The sequence below is a fragment of the Acipenser ruthenus genome, chromosome 1, assembly GCF_902713425.1.
Source record: "Acipenser ruthenus chromosome 1, fAciRut3.2 maternal haplotype, whole genome shotgun sequence".
Classification (NCBI taxonomy): domain Eukaryota; kingdom Metazoa; phylum Chordata; class Actinopteri; order Acipenseriformes; family Acipenseridae; genus Acipenser; species Acipenser ruthenus.
In genome coordinates, this window is record NC_081189.1 from 82081114 (window position 1) to 82093815 (window position 12702).

Genomic DNA, 12702 nt, shown 5'->3' on the forward strand with positions numbered 1-12702 from the left:
TTATTGTATTTTTAATTTGAGTAGTTTAGATAGAAGTATTGTTGCACTTCTTTGATCATGTCACCTCGACAGAGTCATTGTCTCCACCCCTTCAACACCTTCATGCTTTGCAGCTAGTGACAAGTGAAATGACTCAGGAAGAGAAACAGCTTCAGAATGTGTTCTTTTTATAATGGAAAACAAAATGGTAATTTAACCCAACAGTAAATTCCATGCACTTGAACAACAGAAGCAAGCCAATTAACACTGGGCATACATACTTCTTCACAGTAATTACTTTATTGCCAGTTTTAACAACATCATCTTTTAATGCTAGGAAATGTGCAAATATGAGAAAATGAGTGGAGATTAAACACAAGTGACAACAGCTTTAGGTGAGGGGGACTTTTTTCTCAGCTGTGGTATTGCTAGAAGAGCATACTCACTATTAAATATTTAATTACTGAAACTGTTATCTGAGGGGAAACAGGCAACATACAGTGTAAAACAGACAACTTACTGCATCTGTCCTTTCTGCATTTTGTGTGACATGTTTATTTCTGCAATGCCACTGCAGAGAGCCTACATTTACAGGAGGCTTTTACTGAGATAGAGAGCTTTTAATAAAAAGGCAGCTATCTACTGCAAGCTCTCTTTGGGATATAAAAGCAGCTTTGCCTGGGGAGCTGGGAACTAAGCACTCACACCGCCAGCAGATGTTCTGTAGTAGTGCATCATATATTGAAAGGGAGGTCATCTGTGTTGTTATCTTTTCTTCTGGTTTTCCAGATGATGTTTGTCTATTAGGATGTTTTTCAGAAGAGTTTATTCTGTTACACATTAGTGTAATTGAGACACTAAGGGGTAGATGTACTAAAGTGTTGCGTCTGTCGCAATCTTTGCCAACCACATGCAAACCAGTCGGAAGTGTAGCGTGAAATGTATTAAACAAACGCAACGCTGTTAGCATCATTTTAATGAATGATTTGCAGCCGCAGTTCTTATTTGCGCTTTAGCCTTAAATGAAAATGTAATTCTGGGCGTTCCTGCAGAAATTCACAAAAACAGGGTGGAGATAGTGCAAATGAGGGATCAAAAATATTGTAATGAGATGTACTAAAGCTGCGGGCAATTGCGACATTTACAATTGCATCAATTTGTTAAGAAATGTTGAAAGCATGTTTTAAACAGTCGCAATTGTTGCTGGCATTTCCCAGTCCGCTTTTTTCTCGTGTGTTGCCAGTTGTGCGCAATGCATTTCTGAGATGAACACCCAAATACCTAATTTTCACTAAAGTCAGGGTGTACTTACAAGCCTTGAAAACAAATTTCTATGACATTTCTGGTTTTCCCAGCGTGTTGGGAGCAATAGACTGCACACATGTGCCACTAACCCCTCCAGCTCATTCTGAGCATCTGTATAGGACCATTATCTATTGTGTGTTAATTGTCTAGGCTACTAAGTAGACCAAGTTAAAAATAATAAAATAAAATAAAATAAAAACTAAAATCATTTAGTTTCAATTTAAAATCATCTTTTATTCGCATTGTACACCAATGTGGGGCTGTCTCTTAAGCCTCAAAATAGCAATCGATTAATTGGGCACACAAAATATAATCGTTCATGTAAATATCGATGATTGTACCATACATTTTTGGTGCATTCCTCTTCCTGCGGTGTTATTATTTTAATGTCATTGCAGTTAAGTAAGGGCTTGTGCACAACAATTGAATGCAAGGGGTAATTATAATAATTTTATAAAGGCAATAAATAATTATATTAGTAAGTTACACCTAGTGAACTGTATTAAATCTGTAGCTCTGTGAACATGTTTTTCAAAATTGAACACATAACATCACACTGAACTGTTTTTTATACACTTAAGCTTCATTTATGTAATACATTTTTTTCTTGTTTTACATATAGATCAAAATATAAATCCTGTTTCAGAATTCACACTGCATTCCTTTTGCATTCTTTAGAAACTCTTTTCTGTACTTATTTTTAAAATCAAAATGGATTTAAATTATTGTGCACAACTAAAGTTGGCATGAATACATGAATTGATTATAGCTGGAATACAAAAATGAGGCTGCATTTTTTTATGTAAATTTGAAATGATCAGCTGCAATTATCATGCAGTTTAGTTCAGTCATAGTAATTGCTATAAAGCTCCAGTGAAAGCCCCTACCTGGTACCAAGAGTAAGCCCGGTCAGAAGGATTGATGATTAAGGTAATTATCTTTGATTTTGGTACTAGGGCAGCAGCACGCTTTGGAGCATCTTCAGAAGGGAAGTAATTTGCACTTTTCTCAAACAGAAAGTCAGAGGTCACATTAGAGGGAACTGGGAAGAAGTCCATGTACCTGTGTGAAGGACAGCGTGTTACCAACAGACATCTTAACAAACAAAAGACAACAATGTTCCTTCTATTTACACTATTTATATCCCTGTAATTGCTTACCTTTCTGAAGATTTCACATGCTTTCTATCCCAGTAAAGAACATTAAAAAGGCACTATCAGTAGGCTTGCTAAACTGTTTAAATGTGCAGCAGCTGCTTGTATTAGCCTCTTTGAAAGTACAACTCCAGGTTGAGGTCTAAACCATCCACTCCTCAATAGTTTTTTGAATCCCGGAGCTCAGGCCAATGGTCTCTCCTTTACTCCATGTGACATCTCATGCAACCAGTAAAGATAAAAAAAGTCGTCTACTTGATTTATACTAACAGTTTTACCTCACAAGAACCCTGAAATTGTAAATTCTCCACTATATCTATAACTGTGGTCCCTGCATGTATTGGTAACAGTACCACTCTTTAACACCCTCTTTAGTATATAATACTCAGATGTGGCTCTACACATACTTCCTAAACTCATAAACTGCTCCATCTGTGCTGAGTCAAATTAATTTCAAGTTAACTGTGAATTTATACATTGTAATTATGGTTGTGTCATTGCTACTTTGCTGTTATTCTACATATGACACCCCCACCTCCACACTCTATGTTGTGAATTGCACTGCAATGTGAGTCAACTGGACCTAGGCCCACCAAGCAAAGAAATGTAATAATTTTAAAGCTAAAATGGAAAAGGTGTGCGTCTGGATCCTAAGAAAGCTTTATTCAAAAGGGGTTTGGTGTTTAGGTTATGGTAGGGGAGTAAAGTCTCTTGGAGGGATGTTAGTGCCAGTATACTAGGGTTAAGAGGTCCACTGTTTGTTAGCAAGTGCTCTGGGATTGCTGATGTCTGCAAAGCACATCTATTTATGTTAACCTGACGTACAGTGCCTCATAGAGTGCAGTAATAGAGCAACCCATGATTAATTACACTTTCCTGTTACATTATAATCCATACTTTGGATTTATTGTTTAGACACTGAAAGAGCTTGTAACTCAGGCACCATTTTTTTTGTACTCAACATTTTAATGCTATAGTGCTACTTTGGATGTTCATTTATTATTTTGTGTTGTTTTTTCATACTGGACACTGCAATTTCTTACTTACAGAGATTATGTAAAGCCCTTTATTTTAGTAGACTGAACATTTCACATGTTTATATATTTTTTAAATGTAGCGACTTTATTCTGGCTTTTAACCTACATATTTGGTTTTTCATTATGTGATTTTGCACTGCACACTCTAGTTTTAAAGTTTAATGTGAAAATATATGAAATGACAAAACAGTGGACATACTGCAGTAGCTTTGAATTTCACCAGTCCATAAATATGTTAGCTTCTTGATTCTTTATCGTGACTGTGTGCTGTGCTCTACCTTTGAATTTTAAGCATGCCTAATTGTAAATGTAATTTACCTACCTAATGTTAAAAACACTACTGTAATTGCACCCCTGCTTCAGTCAATGCCTCCCCCTACACACACTTTTGCCTTAATTACAACTTTATGACCCCTGGGTGTTGACTTCGGTATCCGGTATATATAAATCTGGTATATATAAATTAAACAAGACCAGCACATGAGCAGGTTTATTGCTGTCAGTAGTTTGTATCTTCTTATGCAAGCTTGCAAAAATGTCAGCAGCATTATGCCAGTGCTTTTAGTGAATAATAAATAAATAAAAAGTAAAAAATATATAAATATGCAGCCCTAGCACCTGAACAAATATACCTAATACCTACTCATGAATAAATACATCCTCATATATAACAAGACAAAATTAAAAATATAAAAACACAATTGGCACAGAGATTTTTGATGATGCAATTTATTTAATCTAAGTATCAATTATGGAAATTGAGATTAGAAGCTGATTTAGTGATTTGGAAAACACACATATCTCCCTTAATTACAAAACTGCACCTACAGTAACTATGAGAATGCTTTGACTAGAATCATAAAAAAAACTATGTTTGGATCTAGAGGGATTGATAAAGGACTGTAATTGTTTTCTAAGAAACTGTTCTACAAGTCATTTTCTAATAGAAAAAAAAGCAGTCACAGTGCATTTCAACACTACAGATAAACTACAGTCTAACACTTTCCCTTTTCTGTCATTCTTTTTTCAGCATTTACTGCATATAAATACTATACACACTTGAATTGTTTGTATTGTTTGGATATAAAGTCAGGAAGGGTATTGGGTAAACCATTCTAAATAATAATAATAATAATAATAATAAAAAAAAAACTAATACAATGAGCACCATACCAGTCTATCCCTTTATGGTAGTTGTTCCCATTGAAAAACTGCACCTCCTCAAAGGTCCTCAGACTGGGAAAATTGCTGGTAATAGAAGGGTGCATTACAAGGAACAGGTACAGAGCAGTGGTACCTGAAAAAAAAGGCCAGAGACAATAACCTCTTCTTCTCTGCCAAAATGAATCTCACTGCAATATAAATCTACAGTTTATTGAATGCAGTTGAGTTGAACAGTGGTTATCTGGCCAGATAAACAAAATCCTGACCAAGCTCTCAATGTTACTTTAATGATTGTCCTCCTCCTTGTTTAATTAGCAATCAATATTTTGCTATGGCAGAATTCAGTCGGACAGATGTCAACAGAACATGTGTAGCCTTTAATATAAATACACTTATGGGTTTAAAAAGTAAAACTGCTTCTGGAAATTATATTCTGTGAAGTGTAATTTAAAACACAGTTTTCTGGGGACATGCTTTTAGACCTCAGCTAAGTGTTCTGTGTTTCCGTAAGACTAAGCTTTGCTGTATAATTTGAGATTGCAGGGAACACTAGATAACTATTCTCATTCACAACCTCTGTCTGTGCAGCATACTGATAGCAATGACTAATTTGCTAAGTAATGTGTGCTACATAATTTCCATTCTTCTGCCAAATTACATGAACAGGCCTCTGAAAAGGGTGCATCCAGTAATGAACTGAAAGAAAAAACTTCAAGGATGCAAGAACAAAGCAAGAGAAATGCAAGAGAGAAGCATCTTAAACAAGTTATTTCAAGAGCAAACATGGTAGATTTTGCTTATCTAAAAACAAAACACAACACATTTTATTCTCATACATTATTCTGTTAATAAATGTATTCTTTAATAACTAAATTACCACCAAGAAGTATACAATATAACGTTCCCTGGTAACAAAAAAGCATTGTCCACTGAGCTATACTACCCATGCCACTATCCTTGAAGAAAGCCCTGGGTAACTATGGCAACAGTTTTACTCACCAGTCTTCTGTGGTCCTACAACCAGGAATTTGGGCAAACGATCACAGGTTTTCTCTTTCGACCAGATATCCTTGTGTCGCTTGTCATCGCATGGATTCTGAAAAAGATTTGCAGTCAGTATAAAATGAATATATTGGTATTCAGAAATTCAGCTTTTATTAGTGAGAAAAGGACATTTTTGCTGTTACGATTTGTAAGCCTTGTAAATGAAAACCCTGTCAATCTAAGCACAAACAATAACAGGAGAAAGATACATAACACACACAGGGCCCTATTCTGATGAAATGAGTGCAATCGCAAACACAGTGGTTAAAGTCAACCACGTCTGCCACACAGGGCGTGGCTTCTGCAAAAGTGTGATTCTGATCAAAATAAAAACCCAGCACAAGCGCGTTTAGTGGCACACTGACAGCGCCCAGCCAATCAATGCTGAGTAGGTTGGGGAATCTGCTATCCAATCAGGGCCAGGCAACAATCCCTTTAAGAGACAGAATGTGCTTTTAACTTTTCTTTCTTTGATTTCCTCTTTCTGTGTCAGTCCAAGCGCATGCAGTTGCTACTTAGGACTACTATACTTTTTATAGTGTGTTCAATTGCTAAAGTTCCTGATTGCTCCACTAAATAAACCTGGTTTCAGCGGGTCTTAACGCAGTGCTCAATTGTCTATTTGGGACCCCATTGTGCTGTCATCAGAATCGCTTCGGTGAATATGTTAATGATACCACACTCCGAAATTTATGCCCACCAGTGGCGATGAGGCAGGCGCTCTATAACGGCGCAAGACATGTCTTCAGAATACCACTTCAGCACAGTGGGGCTTTTTTTTTACATCTTCATTCCATTTATGCGGCACAGAATCGGGGGCAAGCACCATTCGTGCTTGCACTAGCATTTGCGCTGCAATCAGAATACAACCCATAATGTCAAACAGGTAAAAAATGCAATATAATGAAAATGTATGTGATACAATCCCTACAAGTCCGTATTAAGTAATTTTATCTTACTTTTTATGATTTTGTTCTACACTCTTAATGAAATATGAGGTTATAAAGCTCAGTCAGAAACAATACGATTGAAATAGAAACGTGTCTCGCAATAATTATTTAATTGTTATGCAAAATTAATATTGTAATATAGAAAAACTGCACCTCCTTGTCAGTTTAAGTCATATTGAGCAAGGCAGCAGATCTGACAAGACTTTCACAGCGTGATGATTTGATGGCGGTATCACATTCCAAAAAAATCTGGAGCACAAACTCACTGCTGATTTCATACCTGTGCTACCTTATTATTACTTATTGAAGAGTGGTCATGTACCTCTTCAGATCAATTTAAAAATGACCTGCAGTCACATTGTCCCATAGACTCTATTGCTTATATTATTTTCCCCAATGCTTTAAATAAATTAATTCACTGTAAAGTATTGTAGAGCTATAAAACTACATACCTGCCAAATAGGATCATGTTGCTCAGGGAAGAGCTGAAAGTACTTGCGAGCCAGCTGAAACGGTGGTAGTGTCTGCAGTCTGAGGTTAGTCCAGCATTGAACAAAGTTGGCCAGGTTTGAAAAAGTGTACAGTCCCAGTCGGTCATTCCCATAGTTGGATAAATGTGTCATAAAGATGCTGATCTAGAGATAAAAGGCAATACATAATGAATTTCCCACAGGTCACCAATAGATGGCAGTAAGTACATTCTCAACCATAGCAGCCGGTGCACTGGAGTCTTTGGAGTGAAGAAGATGGCAAAATCTTCCTTAAGATTCAGACCAGGTCTTGTCATGGAACCTTATCTGACAGTTGTGATTCTCTCAATCATCCCTTTCACCTGCTAAAGATAAAGGATGCTGTGGCTCCAGTCATAGTTACGCTCAAAAAGCATGGGCTGAATATGTTTGCCACTCTCCTGGTCGACATTCCGAGAAGCATAAGATTTACTGATGCAGGATGAAAAGCATAAATAACACGTCAAAGGCTCCTTTACGATGGAATACAAATATTTAAGTTTTGTATGGACAAGGTGGACTGACCCTTCACAATGTTTATAAATTTATGAACAAACTAATTCTTTTTTTTCTACAACTTTGGTTTGAAAATTCCCACCAGTGTGATATATCAGCTTTAATTTTCTCAAGTAAACTAATCTTCAGGAATTGCAAGGTGTGTCTAAACCCATTTTTAAAATTACAAAACATATATTTGTAACAACTAGCACATGCAAAATTAACTGACATAAGTCTGAACACAATAACCACAATGTTAACCAGGCAATAATTGGCCATTATTGTAGTTTTGTATTATTTACCGTAATATTACCCTAGCCTTACTGTAACCCCAACATGAACCTAATTAATATCATTAGTTATTACAGGTACCGATATATATATATATATATATATATATATATATATATATATATATATATTTAGCTCAAAGAGCCAGCTGCCCAACGCTTCGATATGTTGTGTATATATATATATATATATATATATATATATTTTAAATTAAGTGTATGGAAACATTTCACTGAGATTATAAAAGTGTCCTTTTTTGTAAATATCACATTTTTATATGATCTTTATTTCGAGCTTGGTTTTGTTTGTACATTTAAAATCATGGCTTTTGACTAGAGAGAGCTCTTCCTGTAGCTCTATACTCAAATTACTAAATACCCTGCCAACATAACTGAGTAGGCCCAACTTAAAAAAGCAGTTACTAGCAGTAGGGTGGAAACCTGATTATAATTCATACAGAGCCTTGCAACATACCTTTAACTTTACACTAACATGGTCCAGATTGCTCACAAATGACAGCCGTTCTTTTTAGCTGTATGGAAGCTTTGCTTTTACTGTCACATCTGAAAGTTGTTTGGACTGTTTGATAAGGCCAGTGGATGCCTTGGGGAGAGCAAGCAGGAAGCATAACAGAGGCCATTAAACCGTGACTTCTAAAAAGTGAGATGCTTATGACGGCAAAGGAAATACAAACTATGCAAGGTTTTTGCGTTCCTTTACCAAAATCTCCTTGAGTCACGGGCCTGATGGCATCAATATACCGACTGTGCTTCTTTGCATACATTTGACTCAAAAACAGTGAAGGCAATTTATTAACTAGCACCATATAACACATTTATGAGACTGGCTGGAGGGGAGGAGGGAGGGAGGAGTACCACAGACAAAAGGAAGTTTGAGAACCGTACAAAAGTAACATTTAAAAATAATCTGCTGCCATAATCACTATCGCTACAACAAGCACAGTACAATGGAGAAGAAATAATCATTCAAAATAAAGACATTCTTCAAAGTACTCCCCATTTTTCTTTTTTACTGACAAGATGAAGGTAACTGGTGAAGTTCTTTTGTTTCTCCCTCTGAATGTAAATTTGTGAGGTCTATATCAGCAAGTGTTTTTTTTCCCCTTGTATTTTCATTTTTTTGCTCTTTTAAAAACATTTCCTTAAATTCTTCTTTTATTGGTCTGAACCTCATTGTTTCTGAATTCTCGTCATTGTTTGTTAGAATGTCCATGTATTAATTTAAAATGTATTATTCTTCTCCATTGTACTATGCTTGTTGTAGCGACAGTGATGATGGCAGCACTGATAATAGCAACAGTTTGTTTTTAAATAAAGCTGTAGGAACTTGTATATTATAGGAATATATTTTATTCAAGCTAGCATTCTGTTTCCATGGCAACATACAATATAAGAACTTATAAGATGACAAATGAATACTCACCTTGCTGGTGCTCTATATCAATTCCTCACACACGGATCAAGAAAAATGGACACCCATTTTCAGTAATTAACATCAGTTTAATTGACAGTTCTTAAACTTCTCACAATTCTTTTGTCACATCTCTTTAGGTTCTGTAATACAATATTTTTAGTGGAATCCTTCAATTGCAACTACACCAAACTGAGTAAAATGGCCTTTATTGGGAACTGGTCCAAATAGAGGGAGATCTTCAGACTGTTTTCAAATTGAAAGGGTCAAACAGAAACTTAATTTTGCACTGCTTTTTATATTAAGCTGGTCATAAAGGAGGGAGTCTCTTGTATTTCGCAACAACTTGTGACACGTTCTGACACATTCACAGTTTTTTTCATGTAGCTTTAGGACATGGCAGCTGATGGACATGCACTATTTTGTAATGTACATAACATGTATATTTGTACCATAAGTGCAAAAAACAAAATGGCTGTCATACACTGCTCAAAATTATGACAGTATAAAGAAATCATGTAAACATGTTGTAACTGATGTCTGCCAACAAGCACTTACATCACTCATATTAAAGTCTATGCACTTGAGGTTCTTGTACAGATTAGGGTATGGTAAGTGTAATACATGGAATATATATATATATATATATATATATATATATATATATATATATATATATATATAAAATCTGACCCGTAACTAGCCCTCTTTTCGTTCAATTGATTCACATCCCTTCAGTACTAAGTTTAAAATTTTAAAAAAAAATTTCAATTAACCCATGGTTAAATACAGGGAGACTATTGTCTTGTCGAAATAGTCAGCTGATGGATCCTCAAACCAAGTGAGTTTAGCCAAATGTTTCATCTTGTACCACACTTCATAATCATCAAATAAAAAATAATCATTTCAAATGCTGTGGGTTTGTTCTGAACTACTGAACTAATTAGCAAGGTTGCAGGTCACGTAACCTGGCACTGGACGGAAGTCTCAAGGTGGATACAGTCATAGTATGTACAGATGTTTTCCATGAAAAAAGTACCAGTCCCTAGAGACAGCCACTAGCCAAATAAGCTGCGTGCTGCTTGGAGCATGCACCTCCAAGCAGACTACAACTTTAATGTATTATTTGTAAGAGAATACCCTGTATAAACATAAAAGTACATCTTTTATAGAGTGTTGTAAATCTCATTTTAATTGATTATGATAGGCTTTATTATGGCTTTATTTGCTGTGTCAATTAGTGGCCTTTCATCATTAGAATGTATACTGATCCAGTCACTAGGAGTCAAAGTCTGGAGTAAAAGCTTTGAATATATACACTACTCTGTCCTAAAAATAAGTTAACCTTGCACAGGATTTATTGGGCTTGGGAACATAATTTTATTTGGCTGGGCCATACAGGGTCTGCAGTTATTTCAGTACCAAGTCTACAAAAAAATTGTATTTCTAGAATGGTCAACAAATGTGTAAATATATATATTGACCATTGTCTTCTGTTTCCTTATCCTAATCATATCTTATAATTGGACAACAAATAGGGGATTACAGAACAGTTGTCATATTGATGACAGTCATGTTATCTGTTTTCCAGTTACTAATAACCAATAATAAGTATTCAGAACTGCTGTTAATTAAAAGCAACACCATTATTTAACCACTTTATAAGATAATGATATAAGTCAGATTCTTCAGTGTTTTCCATCAGTTAACAGGACGAGGACCCTTTTGCTCGGCTGTGATCTTTGAGGAATATAAAACAAACCACTTCCCTTTTAAACATGTTATTGAAACTTTATGAAGAAGAGGTGCTAACAAATATTTTCCAGTTTTTTTCAGGACACCCTCTGTTTCCAAAATGATTTTGTATATTGATTTTACATAGATTTAATATATAATGTATTCTGTTGTCTCATGTGGAAAACAAAATGTATATCAATAGCATTTACCAATTTTACAGCTATCACTGATGGCGTTTACAAGGATGAGTCATGACAGTTTTCCTCACAATGTTTTTGCCATACTTTTCAGGACATGCGTTGCTATGCTGTTCTGATTTAGGAAAAAAAGTCGGCCGTACCAATGCAGATTATTATAATAATAATAATAATAATAATAATAATAATAATAATAATAATGTCTTGGCATTTAGGGGAGGGGATATTTAAATGTCCGTGTCTGCTTAGTAATTAGGATTATTATTATTATTTCCGCCAAAAGTTGCTCGAAAACTCACCAGATTCGGTAGGTTGGTAGATGCTTATGGGAAGATGGAAAATGCTAAAGAACTTATGTCGTAAGTCACATGGTTTGGCCGAATATTGGATAGAATTTTTTTTTTTTTTTGCCTAAATGTAAAAATATGTCTTTCGAAAACGACTTATTGCAGTGTGCTGAAAGTTGGTATAGTTGTTGAGGGATAGTCCAAGATCAACTGGTGTTCGTAAGAAGCGGATAGTTTTGTGGTATGGCGGCAATGCGTCAAAATTACACGGTCACAAACTACAAAGATATTTTTTCTCTGAAACCGCTAGTCCAAATTAAACAAACCCAGTGGCACATATGATCGTAGTGTGGTTGTCTTTAAAGGGTGTTAAAGGAAGGTTGCTACAATAAAAAACATGACGGCCATGTTGGATGACATCGTCAACATACAAAACTGGCTAATAACTCCTTATAGAGTGCAGATAGTGCCATGGTTACTATGGAACACATACAGTAACCTATGTATGCGCTCTCAAAAATTGCTTTGACCCCTCCCTAAGGTCAAATGCAAAACTAGCTTATAACTCCTTACAGAGTGCAGATAGGCTAATGGTTACTATGAAACACATTTAGCAACCGGTATATATGCCCATATGGTACAAGATTAGTAGAGGCCAATGGGCTACTATGCCACGTGTGAAATACGGTCACAGGTTGCATGGTCTGGCACTTGGACCCTGGTCATTGCTGCTTGCAGCTATTATTATTATTATTATTATTATTATTATTATTAATAATAATAATAATAATAATAATAATAATACAAGGCTAAAAGTTCAGTTAGTTGTGCTTAACAACATGCATTTATACAAACATTAATAATAGGCTATACAAGAGGTTTACATTTGCAGCATTTTTTGCGTTCTTTCTTGTCTGTGTGTATGTGTGTGTGTGCGTGTGTGTGTGTGTGTGGTTTGGTACGGCTTTGCTGAGGAATAACGTGAGATTCCGCCAGTTAAACGGGATCTTGACTGCTGAATTCTTGTGAGACACAAGCACGATTCCTGCTCTGATTTACATGGGTTTTTACAGCTATTTTTATCATGAGAAAGCAATTGACCCTGCCCTTAATGTCGCG

General features: G+C 35.7%; 1 protein-coding gene across 4 annotated transcripts in view; it reads right to left on the bottom strand.

The window, feature by feature from the left end:
* LOC117420529 (bifunctional heparan sulfate N-deacetylase/N-sulfotransferase 4-like) overlaps positions 1 to 12702 on the bottom strand; it is a 264467-nt gene that overhangs the window by 9601 nt on the left and 242164 nt on the right. For all 4 annotated transcript variants that reach the window (XM_059031109.1, XM_059031098.1, XM_059031101.1 and 1 more), the window contains 4 exons: positions 7086 to 7268; positions 5639 to 5735; positions 4649 to 4772; positions 2172 to 2346 (listed from right to left, as the gene is read on the bottom strand). In XM_059031109.1, the coding sequence (XP_058887092.1) occupies positions 2172 to 2346; positions 4649 to 4772; positions 5639 to 5735; positions 7086 to 7268 (579 nt within the window). The remainder of the gene's footprint in view (positions 1 to 2171; positions 2347 to 4648; positions 4773 to 5638; positions 5736 to 7085; positions 7269 to 12702) is intronic.